The 23,187-nt window shown below is 45.3% G+C and overlaps 2 protein-coding genes and 1 pseudogene across 2 annotated transcripts; 1 reads left to right on the top strand and 2 right to left on the bottom strand.

The window, feature by feature from the left end:
* Positions 1 to 4,056: 4,056 nt before the first annotated feature.
* On the bottom strand, positions 4,057 to 6,218 carry LOC111967245 (CXXC-type zinc finger protein 5-like). The gene is made up of 2 exons (XM_023992128.2): positions 5,321 to 6,218; positions 4,057 to 4,620 (listed from the first exon to the last, which is right to left on the bottom strand). Exons 1-2 carry the CDS (start codon positions 6,122 to 6,124, stop codon positions 4,576 to 4,578), a joined length of 849 nt encoding a protein of 282 aa, XP_023847896.1. The 5' UTR covers positions 6,125 to 6,218; the 3' UTR covers positions 4,057 to 4,575.
* A 4,406-nt stretch (positions 6,219 to 10,624) lies between these two features.
* Positions 10,625 to 16,267, bottom strand: LOC111967246 (ubiquitin-conjugating enzyme E2 D2). Its single transcript, XM_023992129.2, has 7 exons — positions 15,928 to 16,267; positions 14,400 to 14,463; positions 12,823 to 12,854; positions 12,586 to 12,663; positions 12,253 to 12,358; positions 11,926 to 12,019; positions 10,625 to 10,750 (listed from the first exon to the last, which is right to left on the bottom strand). The coding sequence occupies exons 1-7, from the start codon at positions 15,949 to 15,951 to the stop codon at positions 10,705 to 10,707; spliced, it is 444 nt and encodes a 147-aa protein (XP_023847897.1). The 5' UTR covers positions 15,952 to 16,267; the 3' UTR covers positions 10,625 to 10,704.
* A 1,668-nt stretch (positions 16,268 to 17,935) lies between these two features.
* LOC111967244 (protein phosphatase 3 catalytic subunit alpha-like) overlaps positions 17,936 to 23,187 on the top strand; it is a 47,272-nt pseudogene continuing 42,020 nt past the window's right edge.

Here is a 23,187-nt window from a genome sequence, read left to right as displayed (position 1 = left end):
ATGATGAACTCTGACAATGGATCTAAAATGGTGATAGGTTTGAAGAGTTACCTTCTATTGTATTATCTGTGCTAATTACACAGTGTGGTATTCAATGTGTTGCTGTGTGTTTCTTTGTCTCCTCAGGTCACAGTAAGAGCGTGCGCTGGCTGTTGGGTCATGATGGGGATGTGAGCGTGAGCGTGATCGGAGAGGTGGATGAATTTAGATCCTCCAAACTCCTCCAGACCCTTCGTACCAACACCAGACTACAGAGTACAGAAATGAACAACCTAGTGGTTGATATCCATACTGTGTCTCTACTGACAGACAGAGAGAACCACCAAACCAGCTCACAATCAGCCATACTGATGCAACTAAGCGTAAGTTGTGTGTGTGTGTGTGTGTGTGTGTGTGTGTGTGTGTGTGTGTGTGTGTGTGTGTGTGTGTGTGTGTGTGTGTGTGTGTGTGTGTGTGTGTGTGTGTGTGTGTGTGTGTGTGTGTGTGTGTGTGTGGTGTGTGTGTGTGTGTGTGTGTGCGGCGATGTGTGTGTGGGCGTGTGTGCGTTTGCATGAGACACAGAAAGAGAGGGAAAGAGAAAGATATCAGCTCTACCATACAGGATGTAGCTCACCATTCTTCTTCTATTTCCAGGAAGACTCAGACGGGTCTAAGGACTCTGAGGAGGACCAGGACACAGGTAGGGCTGAGGTCGACCCAAAGGACACCAGGGAGGACAGCATCGACAGTGTGTCAGGCTACAGCACAGATGACCTAAAGGACTGGGGCCTCTGCTACAGACCCCACTGCAGCAACATCAGCCTCTGTCTCCAACCCCAGCTGTCAGTCACAGAAAAGGCCCTCCCACAGAGCAGAAGAGGTGAGAGAGAAAGAGAGATAGAGAGAGAATGTTTTTTTTTGTGTGCATAAGAGCGTTTGTATGACATACTCTACACTCGATTCAAGCTCATTGACTTAACATATATTTTTACAATCCTTTCCCTCTCTATCTCTCTAGTGGTGGTCAGTCATGAAGAGGAGAGCCCAGCATTTGGTGGTCGGGTGGCCCAGCTCAGGAGAGCATTTGCCACGTCCTCTCCCACCGCCATGCCCCCTGTGGCCACCAAACCCTCTCACCTGTAGCTAGCAGCCAAACCTTCCCTCAGGAAACACCAGGGTCACCTCCAGTCAACCAACCACACAGAAGAGGTACTGCCCACTTGACGGGCTCATTTGAATACCAGGTACAAGTGACCTACGGACAGACACTCACCTGAGGAACGGTGCGGAGAAATCGAAGCTCCAAACTTAGYCGAGTTAAAGGTGGACATGCACGGCTGAGTGGGAGGAATGCTTGGCGCTGGTATTCTGGTGAAACGGCTCCCTTTGAAGGTTCCTGGAGACTGCATGGTAGTCATACAGTTCTACCTCTCCTTAAAGCTAAATACACAAGAGGTTTGGACATGGTTAACACAAGAGCTATTTCTACATATGTACAAGAGGTTGGTATCTGATTTGTACATGGGGTGGAGGAAAAGATTTAGCTTCACGTTTCTTATCATGAATTATGTAAAAAGTAAAAACCTCAGCTGTAATAAGGGTCGTGGTATGTTTGGGCTATAGGTCAAACCATCCTGTCGTGTTTTTAGTTGCCTGATCTTTTGCTTTGTTAGTTGTTGTCGTTATCTAACGGTCTAACCTCGTAGATTTTCTGGTCATATTCTGTTTTGTATATTTGCGCTCTAACTACATTTGTTTGAGGAGGTTATTTCAATATTGTGTGTGAAACATGCTTGTGCAATACACATATGTATTTGACCTGTTGTCTTCTAATTCAGCTGAATAAAAATGTGGAAGAAATGTGTGAGGGTGTTTAAGATAGAGAGAGAGGATTAATACAGAGGGAGAGAGGTAAAAGAGGGAGAGAGGTGAAAGAGGGAGAGAGGTGAAAGAGGGTGAGAGGTAAAAAGGGGAGAGAGGTCAAAAGGGGAGAGAGGTGAAAGAGGTGAAAGAGGGAGAGAGGTGAAAGAGGGAGAGAGCGTGAGAAGGTGAGGGAGAGAGGTGAAAGGGGAGAGAGGTGAAAGGGGAGAGAGAAGTGAAAGAGGGGAGAGAGGTAAAGAGGGAGAGAGAGTAAAAGAGGGAGAGAGGTAAAGAGAGAAGGAAAGGGGTGAAAAAGCGGGAGAGAGGGTGAAAAGGGGAGAGAGGTGATAATGGGAGAGAGGTGAAAGGGGATAGATGTGAAAGGGGATAGAGGTGAAAGGGAGAGAGGTGAAAAGGGGAGAGAGGTGAAAGAGGGAGAGTGTGAAAGAGGAGAGAGTGATAAGGGGAGAGAGGTGAAAGGGGATAGAGGTGAAAGGGGATAGAGGTGAAAGGGGGAGAGGTGAAAAGGGGAGAGAGGTGAAAGAGGGAGAGAGGTGAAAAAGGGTAGAGGGAATCCTCTGTTGCTTTATAGTGAGTGGTAATCATGGTGACCAGAGAGGTCAAGGACAGCCAGACCTGCCTTTCATCCTGCTCTGGGATAGGATTACACCTAGATCTCAAAACACCCCCCCCCCCCCCCCCCACACACACACACACACACACACATACAAGGTCACACATGTGGGTGGAATGCATTACAAACTACATAGATAATCTGAGATGGGTTACACTTGTTTTTCTGAAGCCCCTAACAAAACAGGGAGAGGAGGGCTCCATGCTCTGGTTAACTAGTGGAGTTCCCAGCAGCTGGTTAACAAAGGATCAAAAGGGGCTAGTGGTAACTTGATTAGCGAGTGGCGGCATGGTGGCGACAGAAACAGGCTGGCTATATGAACACATTCAGCACAACTATATCTCTACCAACTCAATAAAGCATGTCTCATGTACCACCAGGACAGATGAAAGTGTGTCTTTAGGATTCAGGAACAATGGCCTCTTCTTCTATGACGCCCTGCTAGAGCTGCTGTAGTAGAATCCAACCAGTGTAACATTACTGAGCCATGCAACAGCTGGCTGCAGCGACTAACATAGCTAGGTCCAAYTGTGGTTTGAGAGGACAGACTCAGAGCCAGGGTCAGTCTGTATTTTCAACAATGCATCCATCTTTATCCCTCCATCTCTCTACCTCTCCATTTCTCTAGGTATCTGTCCAACCACTTCCCTTTCTCTTTTTGTATTTGCCCCTTCACTCTTCCCCTACTATCTTCATCTCCTGCTGTCTCTCTATCTCCTGTCTCCCCTCCCTCTCCCTCTCCCCTCCCCCTCTCCTCCCCTCCTGCCATCTTGCAGGGCAGCAGAGCTAGACTCTGCAGGCGTTTGGGGAGGCTCCAGACCTCGCGGCCAGCGGGTGACACAGATTTCCGGGGGAAGGGGGATTAATCTCCAAATTACTGGAAAGGCACAAGGGGAATCTGGAGATTCAGGAATATAAAATCCCTTTGTCCGCGAGAGTAAGCGATGCACAATAGGACATGTTTTTTATTCAGTGGGAATAGTAATAGCGTGCTACCTGATTTTTTGCCTGAGTTGGCAGTACATCTGTAAGACACGCGAATAAGCGGACACACATACACACACGCACAGGCTCTCTGACTGAAGGCACACAGGAAGTGCAAGCAATGGCCCAATTATAGCGTGACACCTCACCCTGCCATTTCCATGGTTACGCCATCCACCCGTCCCCCTGAGTGAGCGGTGGAGGAAGAAAGTCCTATCTCATCAACTATCGTCACGGCAACCTCCGAACCCCCTGTCTGTGTGAGCCGTACTCTCTGCAATCACAATATTACTGTGTGAGAGAGAATGAGTGTGTCTGCATACTGCATGATCAGGAATAGAATTTAAAAAATTGAATCAGTGTGTGAATGGTAATGAGGATGTGTGTGAATGCATTGAGTGTGTGGGGAGTCAGATTTTCATATATTTTGTTGGTGTAAGTTTTGGTTGTGTGTGTGTGTGTAATGTAGTGATAAGGCTCTCCACTCTGTCAGGCCATCATGCATGCCTCCCCCAAGACACACTACATAAAACCCCACGGGAAATAGAGTAGAGTCAGCCCCTGAAATACACACAGAAACACTCATCCCAACACACACATAGACAGGCAGTTTCCTTGTCTTTATTCAGAAGGCAGACCGTAGAGGTGTAAGAACTAGACACTAATCAGGACTTAAGTACATCTACTACTCATCATTTTATTAACTGTGACATGAATAGAAAAACAAACATAAACATCATATTATGACCACGTCTGTCCTTCTTGGTTTGACTTATATGGAAACGTCCAGGTCAGAAGCTTCGATGACAAAATGTTCCAAAATGGAGTATAAAAAGGAATTACATTTTCAATGAATAAACAATACTCTGTGGTTAATGAGGTGGTTCATTTTGGGCTCAACAATATGTAAATCCATTGGTATGACTTCTCTTTTCTTCATTGAGTTTTCATCTTCATGTTTTTGATTGTCGAAGATACTGTACTCTCCAAGCCAATCCAACAAGGCCACCTGAATTGACTTTGTACGTTTGTACGTCCAGAGTGTCCATGATCACATTCCAAATGGGTGGAGTCAATTTAATTTGACTGGCAGTTCTTTGGGAGAGATAGGTGGAATCCTATTGTAGCCATGGAAACGCTGCTCCTGACGGAAACACCATCTTCTATGAAAGTAGAGGAGAAAGGTCAGAAGGAGGTGGTCCACTCAAAACACAAACACATGTATACAGACTATTACACCTCAAGACCATTGACAGTAACAAATTAACATAGTATTATTAAAGAGGTATACACTAAGTGTACAAACATTAAGAACACCTTCCTAATATTGAGTTGCACCCCCATTTGCCCTCAGAACAGCCTCAATTCATCAGGGCATGGACTCTACAAGGTGTTGAAACCGTTCCACAGCGATGCTGGACCATGTTGACTCCAATGCTTCCCACAGTTGTGTCAAGTTGGCTGGATGTCCTTTGGATGGTGGACCATTCTTGATACACACAGGAAACTGTTGAGCGTGAAAAACTCAGCATTGTTGAGCCTGGAACTTACTACCATACTCCGTTCAAAGGCACTTAAATATTTTGTCTTGCCATTCACACACACAAAACCATGTCTCAATTGTCTCATGGCTTAAAAATCCTTCTTTAACCTGTCTCCTGCCCTTCATATACATTGATTAAAGTGGATTTAACAGGTGAAATCAATAAGGGTTTATCCCCTGGATTCACCTGGTCAGTCTATGTCATGGAAATAGCACTCAGTGTATATTATTTTGGACAGCAGTTGTCAAACCTCAAATAAAGTCAGAATGCCCATTCTAATAGTGTGTATTTAGGTGTGTGTTTCTCCACTTCCTCTCACCTCTAACCCAGTGGCTGCCTTCTTCTTCAGCTGCTCACACTTCCTGTACTTGCAGATCTGGTGTCCGGTCTTGCGGTTGCGGCAGGCACTGCACTCTTCACAGTTCCCCATCCGTCGACACGGCACACACTCCCCGCATCGCTTCCTCTTCCTTCTCCCAGCTCCCCCCCCGCCGCCAGGGGACGAGCTCTCACCTCGCAACCCCTCCACACCCTCCCCAACGCCAGCCATTCCCATTGACCCTCCACCACCAGTCAGGAATCCCCCTCCTCCTGCTGTCAGAGCAAACAGGCCTGGGTTCAAGGAGAACCAGGAGCAGCCTAGCAGTGGCAGGAAGTCTGTCACACAACCCATGTTGTCCCCTTCAACCCTGGACCCACCTTCCACCTCCTCCCCATCCCCTCCAGCATCCCCAGCCCCCAGCCCGCCCAGAGGGCCCTGGTCTTTGGGTGTGGGGGTCAGTGTCAAGGCCCCAGCCCTCATCAGCAGCTCTGCAGCATGAGCCAGGTGAAGCCCACTGGGGGAGTCCCAGAGGTCTATGTTGGAGGAGGGGGCCCGGTGAGGCTTGGGCTGCCTGGGCTGGTTGGGCCTGTGCTGGGCTGCGGTGGGGTGGAGGAAGCCCCTGATATCCGTACTACTGGAGCTACTATGGTGGTGGGCTATTCTGTTGGTGTTGTTGAGATACTCTGAGAGGGAGCAGGGATGAGAGCGCTTCAGGCTTCGTCTTAGCGGCTCACTGAGGATCCTATTGGCTCTCTGCTGTTCCGGAGAGGAAGGGCCAGAGATGTCCAGGGTATCTGCCATACTGGGTGGGGGGTGGGGAGGTGGTGGGGTAATGCCAAGGTAAGAACAGTGACAACAGTCCAGCTGTCAGTTAGCCAATCACAACACACTGACAGCTGTTATATTCCCATGATCCTCTCTGATACCTTTATACCATGTGGAGCTGAGCAGAGGGAGATGGAGGAGAGGGGGAAGGAGACAGAGGAGACAAAGAAAGGGGAGAGAGGTGGAGAAAAGAGGTAGATGTTATTAGAGAGGCATTGGTGGATGGTTGGTTTTATTTTCAGTGTATGAAAGACAATGATGACATCCTAAGACATAGGCCTAAGCGTAATTAAGGGAATAATAGCCTACTAGCCTATGTTTGAGAAAGCTTGTAAAATGTGTCCAAAATATAGGCTACATCTGAGGCTTATAAAACGATATGCCTTGAATAACGTGACGCTTTCTACATTAGAGTTAAGATAGACCGGGGTGTTGTTGCACCTGAGTTCCAAGGGGGACAAATCTATGCAATAATGGAATACCACAAACAAATAGCCTATTGCGCATATGCGCCAGTCAAATTTGGAGCGCGCATTTCGATTTGACTACAGTAGTTGTGATGTGAGCCATGCTTGAGAAAATACAATCTCTACCTCTAAATGGCATCGAGTTCGAAAAGGATAAGAAAATACCTTTTGTCTAGACACAGTGACAGTCCAGGGTACGCGCGTGCACGACACGGTCGCAGTGGATAAATAAAATACGCTATATTTCCTCACTAAACGATAACGTGTGTGTTCGGGTGATGTAATTCTTACAATTGATAATATTGCAAAAGTATGAATAGGTCATATCTCTCTTCAATATATGATATTATCACAGCCTTTCGTAATTCGTGCACCTACCAATGCGATGCGAGCTGACCAGAGCCCCACTGTCCAGTGGTTTGTTCGTGGTGTCTTCCACGAATATTGGAATAAATAAAGGGAGACAGAAAAAAAATCCTAAGAAATTGTCAACTATTAGACACATCCAATCTTTATCTACAGTGATCAACCGAGAAAACGGAGCCGTAAACCAGTTGTCCAGTTCGGTGGCTGCATAGGTCCTTCGCCTTTACCGTCTCGCATTCCCACCTCCTCGTCCCCGCCACTCGCTGAGCGGAACACGCAAACACTCTTCATAGATTTGGGGGGCGTCACACAAAAAGCGAACTGGAGTCATGGTCGTGAGACGCAGAAAATGACCCCATGACCACAATGTCCGAACAGCGAATTCCTGTGTTCATTTCATTTCTGTGTCGTCATATAAAATGTTACAAAAGCATAGAGATAGACAGATAACGCCAAAGTGGTCATTCTTTTTTAAATTAAATTGATGACAGATGTTTTCTTATGCCTACAATAACTATTGATTGAAATAGATCACTGTTAAGAAATTGGAAAAGGCTGTTTGAGGAATCACTTTTTGTTATGAATGTAAATTCATCAGACTGGCAGGTGAGTGATTGTATGTTGTGTATGTTCCTTGCAATGTCATGGTGTTGGAAGCCGGACTGTATCAAACAGGGTAGTCGCCATCAGGGGAGATGGGCCAATTTAGAGGCGCACCGGAAAGTCCACTCCACCTCTTGTGAGAGTCCTGTTTGGCACACATCCAGTTGTGGTGTGAGCCTGAGTGTGTGTGCGCGTAGTGTGGCCTGGGCAACAGTAAAATGGAGAGGGGGCTGCGTAATCCTCACGCCTGCTAGTGGAGCGAGAGCAGCTCCCAGCGGCTAGAGAAAATATTGCATTGTATAAGTGGGTAAAATGGCATACATCCGAGCACATAAGCTGCTTTGCAGCGAGACATAAAATCAGCACCACATAATGTCGGCCTTCTAGGGCTTCAGGAAACGAATGACGGTCAACACTCAAGTCTGACCGCTTTGACAACGTTTATTCACAATATACAGGACAAAATACATCACCATCAAGTCAGTCATATTCAGTAGAAAATATATCTGTTGGACATTAAAACATATATATTCCTATATGCTTTACTTTGAACAGTGGAATAGACAAGTCATACTTGACATAAGACCAGGCCTTCATCTGTAACCTTGTAATAAAGGTTTAGAAACAACACAAATTAGTCAAGTTCCGCTTTCTGAAATACTATTATGGAACCCTTCTAGACCTATACAACTGGTCCTGTCTAAAAGGCCTATTCTCTGTGCGGTTTTTAATCCATGAAGATATGCGTACGCAGGCTATTAGTGTATCACAACACAAGAMATGTGTCTAGACTAAACGCCTCTTATTTTAAGATGTGTAAAGATAGGCAGGTCTATAGTAGCCTACTATGGTACATTACCATGGCAAATGGAATATAAATCCTCCACTGCCTGGCCCGTTGCCCCACATAACCTGCTCTATGAAATCTGAGATCGGGGCTCCGCTCTGAGATCAGGGCAACGATAAGTAGCTAAAAAAAACGGCCACACCTTGGACTATATGAATCAGCGACTAACTGTAACGGGATTAAAGGCCAGGGGGTTTCGCGCGCCCACTCCCGTGCCAAGCGCAATCACATGGCGCGCTCTTAAGGATATGAAAACAATCGGGCTGGTCAAGGATTTGCAGAACAAATACTGTGGAACACAATGGCCACACAAGCCCGAGTTGACTGGTGGTAAGGTTGTCCTACTTGAGGATACAACCTGGTTAAATTGATTGGTAAGTGTCCACTGTCCTGGCAAATTTATTTTTGGCTCCTCTCAACAGGTTGCTTTCAGGTGTAATTGGGTGCAGTGGACTAGTGAATGTATTAACAATTACAATTTCCTTATATCTAGGCTACATAACTTCAGTTGTGCTTACAGTGCGTGAAGGTGTGGCGAGTGTTTTGAATTGATCAATTGTTCACATGGGTTTCCTAACGTTCACTTATTCAGACATTAACTTGGAGAATTATAAAATAAATTGCTTTACCTTTAGATATCTGGAATCCATGAGTTTCAAATACTACTGGGTTTGACATTTGCAACGATGGAAGTTGAGGTAATGGTAAACCTGGGGGGTTTGCATCCTGTCCGTTGGCCGGTGAGATGTTCTGATCTCGCGCACCATGGTCAGTCAGAATACATCTGAACACTGTCTTTTCTGACAGACAGGACCAGTACAGACTGAGCGACGTCACTGGTGCGAAGATCGATTAATCCAATCATCAAAAATGGTTACAAGGTAACTAACTGTAGGTTGTCAATCGGACATAAATGAGATGTTTTGGGATAAAAACAGTAAGCTACTAAATAAGTAGAATTTGACCTGAAAAACTGGGTAATCATAAAAATGATCAAACTTTTATTTAAGATGTGATTCGATGTATTGACAGGCAGATATTTGTAAGGCCAGTGGTAAAGTAACGTTTTATGGCATTTAAGTGCAATTCCCCAGAGCCAAGTTTTAGGTTATTTACATTTTAGAGGAAGCCTTAAAATCTGCTTTTTTCCCCTTTTTAACTTGATTGGGGAAAACAGAGGCAAAACCAGTAGCTTAACAACATGTTGTCTTCCATCCATCTCTCCAGCCAGTGATGTTTGAAACTCAAGTGGACGCTTGAGTCATGGTTTTTATTACACAGTTTAATCAACACACAAAGCTCAAAGAGCCTCTCAGGTAATTCAATATACAGTTTGTTTGTGTGAGGAGCATTTTTGTCCTCACACCCAGAGCCCAAGCCAGCCCCCACAGCCTGAAGATGTTGTTCTCCTCCAATTTCAACAATAGCAAAAATACAACCTAAGAGTTATAGGGAAATAATAAAACACAGGATAAACTAAGAAAACTTTCTTTAAATACCTGGTCCAAAACCTCCAGTTTGTGAATGTAATGAAGGTGTTGGTCTTGGCGAAAGGGGGKKKGRGGGGGGGGGGGGGGYGTGCASAGAAASAATCTTGGTTTAKGGCAWTGGTGGGGGACAGTGGATCAATTAAAGTCCTTTCATATAATTTGAGAGAAGATCAGAAGGACATGCAGTTTTCCATTTTATAGCCTGCTATGATTTTAAAACAATTTCTTTGTAGATTTTATACAAAATACATGAGTGCCCTCAACTCAACATGTGAAAAGCTTTCCTGAAATCATGTCTATATAGCTGGGATATCAGGAGACAAAACAAGGTATAGAGTGTAAAAATCCTTCCATTTTAGACCCCCCCTCCCCACCAAAAAAAAAAAAAGAACAGTCCCCTAGTCATACAGATGATATGGAATGCTTTTAGAGTCAAGAACATTTGGAGTGAGGGCGCAGGCAGGGCCCTATGGAAACATCAGGGGGGAGAGTAGCCCAGCCTGCATCAGAGATATGACCAGGAATAAGGAGGGGAGCGCAAGGGGCATGATTGCAGTTTGAGAATATGTACACCATGGCTGCCAGGTTAAGTGGGGTGGAGAATTGGTCGTAAAGGGAGGGGGCAAAGGGCAGGAAAGAGGGAGGTGCTCTGGTTAAGGGGAGGCGTGGCTCAAAGAAAGCACTCCAATGGAAACCAACAAGATCCGTTTTAACTTCTCTTTACTTTCAAAGCTCCCCTAACCTTAGTTGTACAGGTGGTTTCGCCATGATTCTACTCCAACACTACATTGCATACTTTTGTGTCCATTCCCGAGCTATTCTGTTGTACCTGGAAGCAAAGAGAGAGTGTGAATTTCTGGTTCATGAATAGAGTAAGTGTCCAGATTAACACACTGAACAAAAATATAAACGCAACATGTAAAGTGTTGGTCCCAATTTTCATGAGCTGAAATAAAAGATCCCAGAAATGTTTCATAAGAACAAAATATTTAGTTCTCTAAAATGTTGTGCACAAATTTGTTTATGTCCTTGTTAGTGAGCATTTCTCCTTTGCCAAGTTAATCCATCCACCTGACAGGTGTGGCATATCAAAAAGCTGATTAAACAACATGATCCTTACACAAGTGCACCTTGTGCTGGGGACAACAAAAGGCCACTAAAATATGCAGTTGTGTCACACAATGCCACAGATGTCTCAAACTGAGGGAGCTTACAATTGGCATGCTGACTGCAGGCATAAACTACAGACAACGAACACAATTGCATTTTATCGATGGCAATTTGAATGCAAAGAGATACCTTGACGAGATCCTGAGGCCCTTTGTCGTGCCATTCATTCGCCGCCATCACCTGATGTTTCAGCATGACAATGCACAACCCCATGTCCAAGGATCTGTACACAATTCCTAGAAGCGGAACATTTCCCAGTTCTTCCATAGCCTGCCTACTCAGTCATGTCACCCATTGAGCATGTTTGGGATGCTCTGGATCGCCATGTATAACAACGTGTCCCAGTTCCCGCCAATATCCAGCAACTTCGCACACCCATTTAAGAGGAGTGGTACAACATTCCACAAACAACTCTATGCAAAGGAGAAGTGTCGCGCTGCATGAGGCAAATGGTGGGCACGCCAGATACCGACTGGTTCTGATCCACGCCCCTACCTTTTTTTTTGAAGGTATCTGTGACCAGATGCTAACTATATACCCAGTCATGTGAAATCCATATAGTAGAGCCTAATTAATATATTTTGATTGACTGATTTTCTTATATGAACTAACTCAGTAAAAATCTTTGCAATTGTTGTGTTTATATTTTTGTTCAGTGTATATATATATATATATATAAGCAAACATATTCAACAGTTGCAGCATACAGACATATATACCCAGAGGATTATCTAAAAGATCTAACAAGATCATCCTGTTTAACCACTGACTCAAGAGCTTGTATGACATCCTATAGTACACCATCTGAAGCAAGATATTTAGTTAGTTACTCACTTTTCCCTGTCCGTCTTGTAGATGCGGGCGATCTCCGGTACTAAGGGGTCGTCCGGGTTTGGGTCGCACAGCAGAGAGCAGATTGAGAGAAGAACTAAGGGAAGGTTCGATGTTAATGGTTCGGCTTAAGACAGAGGTAAGGAGAGCTGAACCTAAATGAGTTAGGCAGTTACTGTGACAATACAGACAAACAGGAAGTTCAGTCAGTCACTCAGATACCCCACCAGACACAGGTTCCAAAACAAACAGCAAAGAGGACATATTCATATTTTACAGTCTTAGTAACATAAAAACAACTTTTTGTTTTTCCCCCCTTCCTCCGTGTACCTTTGGAGATGGTTAGGGCGGGAGACCACTGTGATCGCAGGATGTCGAGACAGATGCTGCCGTTGCTGTTGATATTTGGGTGGTAGATTCTTGTGGTAAACGCAACCTGCACACACAGAGAAACAAACAGAACGGACATGGTTGAGTTAAGAGGAGGAAGAAAGAACTAAATGGATGACAGGTACAGAAAAGGAGCATCATGAAATCACACAGTTACAGCCATCAGAGAAAAGATGCAGAAACAAATGATTGTGTGTGCTGGTGTGTATGAGAAACTACGATAAGTGGATGTCATCTGTCACTTCAGTGTGTGTACACACAGTTCTGTCTCACCTTTGGCGGTTTGAAGGGGTAGTCTGTGGGAAAGTGAATGGTCAGGAAGAATACCCCACCCTGATAAGGACTGTCGTTCTGTTAGAGAGAGCAGAATATTCAGCACTATTAGTATCAAGTCAATCTTAGCAGAGTTGAACGGGTCTTTAGTATAATTTAATCATGGCGAGAAACACTGTCCTATACAACATTATATAAGCTAATATTTCTGGTAGCGTGAATGTCGTCAGTACTTACAGGTCCCATTATTGTGGCTTGCCAGTGAAACACTGAAAAACAGAGAAGTGAAACCACCAGATGTAGTCAGTCAGAGTAGGGAGAGGTAGTAGGAATGCTATGAAGTCAGGCTGAGGCAAAGCCCAGGATGGGGCTGGATACTCATTCTAGAAGATTTATAATACAATTCCAGCAGTATAAAAAAATGGATTGACGTAATATCATGAATGATGTCAGTGCAGAAGTTAAGCAAATGGAAATTTGAATTCAAGCAAATGTTATATTGCTGACGTAATCCATCCTAAAAACTCAGGGGAGTGGCCGAATGCCATCTAAAGATAAGAATGAACGCAAAGCTCTCAACTAAAAGAACTAACTAGAACATTACAACATTTTAAACAAAGGTACCATTACCACCCTGAGCTAAAATGCAGACATGTGAGAAAATCTATAAGGAATAAGAGAACATCCAAGTTTAGAACAATCAGACAACCATTCTCTTGGAAAGACCCAGGTTGCTGTACTCTAGCCTATCTGGGATGTTATATAAGCCCAAAAGAAGTTGTGGAGATGGGTGACAAAGCTAAAATTCGTCAACTTTTCGAGCTGAGCACATCACAGAGGGCACAGGGCAGAATATACCAGATCAGATGGTTGTCGGAGAGTTCCTGAGAGCTAGTGATTCTCAAGCAGGCAGATAAAAAAAAAAAGTGGAATCATTTCTTTCTCTCGAGACAATAAGCCAGTTTGTTTCATCACTGTGTTCCCTGATAAGACATATCATTTAGCAGCAATTTGACAGATATCAGATGGCATTTGACACTTGTCTGAGTGAACCACTCAGTTTGTTAATGGCTTTGAACTTTATATCTTCTTATAATCAACAAGCAGTCTGACAGTAATTACTATGCATCTTAGACAATGATTTGACTAAAAGAGTGACTTGAGAAGTATGTTCAGTGATGCTCTCATATATGCTTGATAGAAGGGGTTGTTGCAGTGGTCATGTTCACAAACTGGGTGTTCATTCCACACAATAAGCTAAATAAATCTCATTGTAAAAATTGCTTTTTTGTTGTTGTAATTTGTAAGACACAAGTAAAAATGTGCAATCCGTCCAATCAATTAACATAATCTAGTATCAATGGTGTCCAGGTATGGTAAGGCAGTTACAGTGACATGCTGCTCCTGGCTATGATGGACATCTTACCTCACCTACCTTAATGTAACCATAGAACCATTGGTAAGTCAGCACAAACTTCCTGGTACCAGACCCAATACCAAAAGTGAAACTGATTTAAAGGGAAGGCATTTCACTGAGCCTGTAGATTCTAGAACAAACATGTGGCATTAAGGTAATCATTTTGAGATAAGCAGTCCATATACTCTGTGGTTCTGGTTGGTTGAGAGATTTTACTGATAAACCAGACTGCACAAGACTCACCACATTCAGAATAATTATGGATTATCTGCATCTAGCCTACTTTTTTTTACACAAATCATGTGGAGAGCAGGAAGCCTAAAATGTTGAACAGGATGTCAGAACAAAAGCGATAACTGACATGTATTGTTGGGTTGCCTGATGACGAGCTACTTACTGTCATCTCCTACTGGTCCTGCAGAACACTGGGCTGGTGGGTCCCGTGCCAAGTCATTCAACTCCTGAGAGACGAGAATACAAGCGGTTAGCAATACTAGTTGAATGCACTTGTCTGCAAAGGGGCAGCCAAAAGTTCATCATGTCAATCACATTCTATTAATCAATCCAATACCTTACAATTACATTTATAACACTTAGCAGAGGCTCCAGAGCAACTTACAGAAGCAATTAGGGTTAAATGCCTTTATCAACAGATTCTTCAACCTATTCAGCTCAGGGATTCGAACCATTGACCTTTCGGTTACTGGCCCAATGCTCTTAACCACTAGGCTACCTGCCTAACACAGACAAATCATGTATTCACTAGTAATGTGACACCAGAGTTTAGAACAGATACAAAATAAGTAACAAGAGTTCACCTAAAAACAGTCAAACACTGTTAGATTTAACTGCCTGATCACAGTTTCATTCTACTGAGCTTTAGTAATCGAAAATTAACTAAAAAAGTTAGATAACAATATAAATATTTCCCAAAAAACACACATGACAACCTAAGATCATAACCATGATATGAGTTAAGTCAACGTCATGGAAGCTACTACTGGGATTGCCTGGTACCTACTTGGCTAGCCATCTTTTGGACTACCAAAAGTAATTAATCCGTATCTTTAGCTGGTTAACAATGCCCAAATGTTAGCCAACTGCCACGCATTCTGGTTGATCACTATGAGTTTAGAGATTAACATGTAAAAAAWWWWTTTTTTTAAAGGCCCCTCTGGTGATATATCTAGCTAACATCCAACTTACTGGTTAGCTAGCYAGTTCCATTATGTAGTTAGCTGACATGAGGGGGGAAAAAATAAATAAAATACACCTCATCTTATCTGGACAGTTAGATACCGCTACTCGGGGCCCAGTTTGACACTAATGTGTCAAATTACAGCAGAGTGGAAGGCTAGAAAACGGTTTTAGCTAGTTAGGACAAAATATTCCCAGCCATAACCTAGCAAGTTATCACATAATTATAGGTAGCTAGCTAAGTGATTACTGAATTTGTGGGACAAATATTAAATATATTTAGCTGCCTAGTTACTAACTAGCAAGCTAACTAACGTAGCCGACTGCATTAGCAGTGCTAGTTAGCAAACTACAGAAGCCGTTAGCTGGCTAACGACTATTATGTAAACCAGTTATTTTGGATTCTAAATATGTAAATGCACTGATCTCTGGATCTCTGGATAAAGATAACACAATTACTAGCCAAGTTAACGTTGGATAGCTAACGTTAATTGGCAAACTGGTAGTAAAAGGTGGAGGGCCCAAAATGTGGATGGAACACCGAAAGAGGCGCATTGGTTAACGCCGTCAGCCCAGCATTAGCCGTACCTCCGTGGGTAACAAGCTTTTAAAGGCAAAACATTTAATACCGACATGACTCAGGTGACACATATACCAGACAAAATTCAAATATCACTTATTTATTGTAACTGCGAAACATTGGGCCTTGCCGTTGACTTCCTTCTTACCTTGTGAATTCTTTTAAGAGCCATTGTATTGTGCTAGTGCTGCCGTCACCGAAAACGTATACTCGATTAAAATGGCGGTTCCGGTCTCTGTCCGGAAGGAAATTCTTCGAAATATATCTCAAATAATCCCTTTGTCTAATACTCAAATCACCGATTACTATCAAAATGGGCACACCGATATAATTTTCTGCCTAAACTGAAAGACACTAGGGGTAGAACCACCGTCCTTCCTCCTGCTGCTGCAGCCGCTACCAAACCACTCACTCTGCGCTGTTTGTAGGAACCCTTCCGCCTACATGCGCATCCATCACTGATGTTTCAGCACCATAGATTGCGCGCCGACAACATAGATGGTGCAATTGACGTCATTTCGGCTCTCGACAAGCGACAGAATATGAATAGTTCGCATGAATGATTCGAGCCAAAATGGCTTTCAGGCATATATTTTGCACTGTTGCGAGCTCATGAGAGAGCCTAGCAAATGGTTTAAAACATCTAACAGCAAATTAGTTGCAATAGAAAGGGGTTGGACACACTACAATCAGGAAATCGTTTACAAAATATGATTTATGATGATGTATATGGGTTATTACACGACATTTATACGGGACAGTTAAATAATAAGCGCGGAGGGATATAAGGACTATTCGAGGTTCTTATCGCGAGAATGTAGTGCCACTGTACAGAATAAATTGAGCAGTGAGAACTCTACTTCACCCCAAATACAATTTTACAGAGTATAAATAGGAGGTCAAATATTTAGCATTTAGCTCTTTACTAATGCACTGTTTTGTGTCTGTTTTGACATATCGTTAATTCGTTTTTCACATGAACATTATATATCTTGACCTATGTGGAAAGCAGCCTAATAATACTAATAATGGAAATAAGATAATATGGCTAAAGAATAAAGTAATAACAGATAATGGTCCTCTTATTCATGTCCATGCTCTATACTCATATGCATTATATGCCGTTATAAACTGGGTGGTTTGAGCCCTGAATGCTGATTGGCTGGAAGCCGTGATATATTTAAGCAATAAGGCACGAGGGGGTGTGGTACTGTATATGGCCAATATACCAAGGCAAAGGGATGTTCTTATACTCGACGCAATGCAGAGTGCCTGGATGCAGCCCTTGGCCGTGGTATATTGATCATATACCACAAACCCCTGAGGTGCCTTATTGTTATTATAAACAGGTTACCAACATTAGAGCAGTACAAATACATGTTTTGTCATAGCCGTTGTATACGGTCTGATAAAAATGATTTGTACTGTTCTAATTACCTTGGTAACCAGTTTAGAATAGCAATAAGGCACCTCGGGGGTTTGTGGTATATGGCCAATATACCATGGCTAACGGCTGAAGCCAAGCAGGGGTACGATGTAATTTATTGTGCTTCAGTTGATGTCTCTACACACCATTACCATAAACCAGGTTTTAAGTTTTTAAAAAGAGGGTGTGCACTACCAGGCAGGCACTACCCCCTGTGCCATAAATGTTCAGACCTCTTGGTATAGAGGACAAGTGTAGTGCACTTTGTGTAGCCTAGACTACTGAGAAGCTACTGCTATTTATGACGGAACATAACTTTTTCTTATAAAAAATAAACAAAATGTTGTTATATACAAAGGCCTGTTTGCAATGACCTGTACTATTGTGTATTCTCACACAAAAGGCCACTGCAGAGGACAGGCTATGATATGTATTGTTAGGCCTATAAGTTGCGTTCCCTAAACCTGATACCCTTTACAGATAGATGAGTAATGCTTCCACAATAACGAATGCTCTTAACTAAGCTTTGAGGCAGATCCCCCATAGGGCCAGATCACCTATAATAAAATAAATAAACCATTATTATTGTTATGAACACACACAGACACACGCACAACAGTAATAACAGCATATCAGGGGGCTGGTTGATATGCGGAAAGGGGGAAGACCCGCATTAGAACCTCCACCGGATGGCGGTATGAGGCAGTCCCTGTATGAATGTGTGCGTGGGAGTTCCTCCTTTCGCCATTCCGGGGTGTCGCCACACCACGGAGAGTACTGAGGGAGTCCTGCGAAGAGACCGCCTAGTCCCCTCCAGGCCTCTTCACACCTCTCCACACCTTCATCCAGCCACACACCCCGGCATGCCCCAGAAGACAGGTATCCGCTCATTACTCCCTCAGAGAACCGCCGCAGACCTCCCCAGCAGCCCTGTTTGAAAGATTACGGAGACACGGAGGGATGCTACTGCAGCAAACGCACCCCGCAACTGCAAACATTCTCGACGTCTGCCCGAGGACCAGATACATTTGGTTGGCCCCTGACAGAAGCCCCCGAGGATGTCCGACAGCGGTGCGAGCATGAACTCCGACGATCGGCCGGTTAAAAGTACGCACAATTATATAATGATGCTTAGGCCTATGCGTTATTGTTTTTGGGCATTGGCTTTGCATTGGCTGCAAACTTGGCTGCACTAATGTCGATATGTGATTGCATGTGTGCGTCCCCTTGTTATTTCCCCTCAATAAAACAACAACAACACTTTAGGCTATTGGATGGTGAGTCACTGATGAAAATGCAACACTGTCGAGTTATTGATGCCAGTGATTGATGATTGACAGAAACTAAAATATGTTTTTGGCTCTGAATCCCGAGAGGATGATGTGACCTGTGCACTGTATGGAAATACCCCCTTATTTTGTATTATGGGGATGTCTCTCGGCGCGCACTGAGTGACATGGTGATGCTGCATGAGCCGCACCTGGTGGTGGGTACATGTACTGTTCAGTCAGTCAGAATACCCGAGAGCGAGAGAGAGAGAGATTAGCGTCTCTTTCCAATGAAACATTTCTGGCAGTTTGACGATGACAGCTAAAGGAAGACTCAAAGGTAAAATTATAATTGTTTACATTGTGTGTTTTTCTTCATTTAGGGAGCAAAGGGATGTATGTAGGCTATTAGATGTTAATTAAATTGGTAGGTGTTACAAGTTAATGCATGGAAACGTGGAAGTAACGATGTGAATATAATATGTTTTGGGACTTGCCATAGGCGACCCTGAACACGTTATGTTGAGGTCCAATACGTTGGTCTTATCCGAGTGTTCATAGCCATGACATTGACTGCTGCGAGAGCTCTATAACTTGGCCTACATTGTCGATATCTAGATGTATTTTTAGACAGCCAAATTTCACTCACATCGCCAGGCAATTTATTCGTTTGAGAGGTTGTTAGGATGCAACTTGCGAGGTAGAAGAGACTCGATTAGGTTCCATATGGCTTTAATATGGGAGCTCATAATGTCATCCATCCTGCAGCTATGGTTGTGTTCTTATTTTTGTGAGTTTGAAAAGTAATATGGTCATATGTCGCTTTATTTACTTTTCTCAGTGCTCCCTCATGCCAAATTATGCCTAAAGAAATTATGTGCACCTGCACAAATTGTGTGTTTAAGGACTCACTTCCTTCCCTATCCTATATTTATAAGCGTCCCCAGGTTCTTATTCTGTCTCACTGACAGCCAAATGAGACAAAATGGAGTTTGGGAATGTTTAGTTGCGTATCAGCATATTGTAGCCTATTGCCTTCATCAAGGCAGTATATAATGCTGTTATTGCATCATTGGATTATGGAATATTTAATGTGTTTATGAACAGCGGCTTTTATGCGTGGGCGGCATCAGACGAGGTGATGGAGGTTCAGCGATCCTTGTTACACCGTTTCCGCACAGATTGTCATGTTTATTGGGGTCACAACAACCCTGGCAGTGTGTGCACTTGTGCACAAAGTCACATGCGACCATGCCTTTTTCTTCAACTGGGAGATTGTCGCGGGTTTCTGGTGTGGAAGAAAAAGGGGACGCGGGCCGATAGACACTCGGGCGGGAAAACACGGGTTTTCCGTGTAGGGTGCGTTTGCGCGCACATGTGCGCCACGCGTGCACATACATTGTGCATGTTTGTGTGCATGCCTGTGTGTGTGTGTGTGTGTGTGTGTCTTGGAACACAGCTGGACTATATTGCTCAGCTGCAATAGTGAACTAAACACAGTCGGACTCTGCACACCATACACACATCATCTACCACAATGCCACGGTGAGAATATAATGTGTCAGAGAGAGACACGTTAAAGCATCACAGTGAGAGACAACATTTTATTTGAGAGGAGTGAGCCAAGAGAGGAGGAGAGCATGTGTGTAGGGCTGGCCTATAGTGAAATGAACACAGTATATAGGCACTAGGCCTATGGATGGTACAGGAGCCCAGACAGTTGGTTTGTCACATCCAGAGATCGGTGTGTGTAGGCTACTGTAGATGGATTAGGAGAGCGTGGGATAGGACAGAGGGACGAGGAAGATTTGGGAGAGAAAGAGAGAGAGAGAGCAGCACATTGAGCACAGTACACAGGCAGGCGAATGGAGGCACTGGACCAGGACTGAGTGTGGACAAGGTGAGGAAAGGAAAGAGAGAATGTGACAAGCACATGAAGGAGGAGAAGTAGATGAGAAGCGAGAGAGAAAGATGGAGAGATTACATGATGTAGGCTGATGGACAGACAGAATCCCACAGAGCTATTGGATCTTTAGATCCTGTCTAATGGCTCATACAAATCATTCTCACCTGATTTTATACAATCCAGTGATCTTCAGTCCTGGGGAACCATATGATGTGCAGGATTTTATTCCAGCCAATCACTAACACATATGATTCAACTAATCAACTATCATCAAAGCCCAAGAGAAGGCATGCCTGTTGACATTTTGAGTGTAACCGGTGGTCCTCCTCCTCTTTCGGATTCAGATGAGAGGAGCAGGGATTGAACCAAAATGCAGCGGATTGTGAAGACATAATGAATTTTATTAAAGACAGACGGAAAACACGAAAGCAACTATACTTCAAATGATACAAATACAAACACGAAAGTAGACAGACCTGAACGACGACATAATAAACAGAGAACGCAGAACAGGGAAAATAGCCTACATGAAATGAAACAACCGTAACAGTCCGTATGGTGCGACAAACACTGACACAGGAGACAACCACCCACAAACAAACACTGTGAACAGCCTACCTAAATATGACTCTTAATCAGAGGAGCAAAACACCTGCCCTCTAATTAAGAGCATACAGGCAACCCTAAACCAACATAGAACAGATACATAGAATGCCCACCAAACTCACGTCCTGACATAACACACAAAACTAAACAGAAAAGGTCAGGAACGTGACATAACCCCCCTCAGATGCGCTCTCCGAACGCATACAAAAGTCAGGGAGGGTCTGGGTGGGCATCTGACACGTGGGTGGCTTAGGCTCCGGGCGTGTTCCCACCACCATAACAATCCCCCGCTTCTAGCCTCCCACAATGACCCGCTCCATAACCCCACCTAAATTTAGGGGCAACACAGAATCAAGGACAGCTCTGGGACACAGGTAGCTCAGGACATAGGGATAGCTCAGGACGAGGGATAGCTTAGGAGAGAGAGGTGTCAGATAAAGAGGTAGCTCAGATAGAGGGCAACTCCGGACTGAAGGCAGCTCGCGACAGAGAGACAGCTCTGGACTGAGGGGCAGTTCTGAATTACTAGCCGCTTCTGGCTGAGGGACAGCTCATGGCTGATGCGGCTTGGACGCTCATGGCAGGCTGACGGCTCTGGACGCTATGGCAGGCTGACGGCTCTGGACGCTCATGGCAGGCTGACGGTCTGGACGCTCATGGCGGCTGACGGCTCGGACGCTATGGCAGGCTGACGCGTCTGGACGCTCATGGCTGGCTCGACAGGCTCTGGCTGCTCATGGCTCTCTGCAGGCTCTGGCTGCTCATGGTCTCCTGACGGCTCCTGGCTTATGTCGCTGGACGCTTGGCTGCTCATGGCTCGCTGGCGCTCTGGCGATCTGTCTGGCTGGCGGCTTGGCAGATCCTGTCTGCTGGGGCTCTGGCAGATCCTGTCTGGCTGGCGGCTCTGGCAGATCCTGTCTGGTTGGCCGGTCTGGCAGACCCTGTCTGACGGACGGCTCTAGCGGCCTGTCTGGCGGGCGGCTCTAGCGGCTCCTGTCTGGCGGACGGCTCTGTAGGCTCATGGCAGACGGGCGGCTTTGCAGGCTCATGGCAGACGGGGTTTGCAGGCTCATTGCAGACGGGCGGCTCAGACGGCGCTGGGAGACGGATGGCTCAGATGGCTGGGGAGACGGATGCTCAGATGGCGCTGGGGAGACGGATGGCTCAGATAGCGCTGGGAGACGGATGGCTCTGGCCGGATAAGGCGCACTGTAGACCTGGTGCGTGGTGCCGGAACTGGAGGCACCGGCTAGGACACGCACCTTCATACTAGTGCGGGGAGCAGGACAGGGCACACTGATCTCAAAGCGTACTCTATACCTGGTGCGTGGTACCGGCACTGGTGGCACCGGGCTGAGGGCACGCACCTCAGGACTAGTACGGGGAGAAGTGACAGTGTGTACAGGACTTAGGAGACGCACAGGTGGCTTAGTGCGTGGGGCCGGAACTGGAGGCACCGAACTGGATACACGCCTAATGGGAGAGTGCGTGGAGGAGGAACAGGGCTCTGGAATGCACTGGTAGCTAGTGCGTAGTGTAGGCACTGTAGGTACTAGCTGGGGCGGGGAGGTGGCGCCGGAATACCGGACCGTGCAGGCGTACTGGCTCTCTTGAGCATTGAGCCTGCCAACCTTACCTGGTTGATGCTCCCGGTCGCCGCCCAGTGCGGGGAGGTGGAATAACCCGCACCGGGCTATGTGCGAACCGGGGAAACCATGCGTAAGGCAGGTGCATGTATCGCGGCCCGAGGAGCGTACTGGTGGCCAGATATGTAGGGCGGTTCATGACATCCGGCTCAATACTCAATCTAGCCCTGCCAGTGCGGGAGGTGGAATAACCCGCACTGGGCTATGCACACGTACAGGAGACACCGTGCGCTCTACTGCGTAACGGGTTCTGCCCGTACTCTCGCTCTCCACGGTAAGTACAGGGAGTGGGCGCAGGTCTCCTACCTGACTTCGCCACTCTCCCTTCTAGCCCCCCCAAGAAATTTTTGGGAGTTACTCACGGGCTTTTCGGGCTTCCGTGCAAGACGCGTCCCTCATAATTCCGGTTTCGAGCTTGATTCTCCGGCTTCACTCACGTCTCCTAGCTGCCCTCTTAAACCACCGCTCCTGGGCAGTGACTGCCTCACTCTTCCACGAAGCAGCGATACTCTCCAGTTTGCGCCAGGGTCCTTTTCGTCCATTATTCCTCCCATGT

The sequence above is a fragment of the Salvelinus sp. IW2-2015 genome, linkage group LG8, assembly GCF_002910315.2.
Source record: "Salvelinus sp. IW2-2015 linkage group LG8, ASM291031v2, whole genome shotgun sequence".
Taxonomy (NCBI): domain Eukaryota; kingdom Metazoa; phylum Chordata; class Actinopteri; order Salmoniformes; family Salmonidae; genus Salvelinus; species Salvelinus sp. IW2-2015.
The sequence above is the reverse complement of the archived record's forward strand: the minus strand, read 5'-3'. Positions and strand labels throughout refer to the sequence as shown.

What these genes read in the sequence shown, in the direction of transcription:
- LOC111967245 (XM_023992128.2), bottom strand. Translation starts at nt 6,124, where the DNA reads ATGGCAGATACCCTGGACATCTCTGGCCCTTCCTCTCCGGAACAGCAG. An exon ending in AGGCAGCCACTGGGTTAGAG is followed by an intron (nt 4,621 to 5,320) that starts GTGAGAGGAAGT and finishes CTACTTTCATAG; the next exon opens with AAGATGGTGTTTCCGTCAGG.
- LOC111967246 (XM_023992129.2), bottom strand. Translation starts at nt 15,951, where the DNA reads ATGGCTCTTAAAAGAATTCACAAG. An exon ending in CTCTTAAAAGAATTCACAAG is followed by an intron (nt 14,464 to 15,927) that starts GTAAGAAGGAAG and finishes CTCGTCTCTCAG; the next exon opens with GAGTTGAATGACTTGGCACG. An exon ending in CGCCCTAACCATCTCCAAAG is followed by an intron (nt 12,020 to 12,252) that starts GTACACGGAGGA and finishes ACCTTCCCTTAG; the next exon opens with TTCTTCTCTCAATCTGCTCT.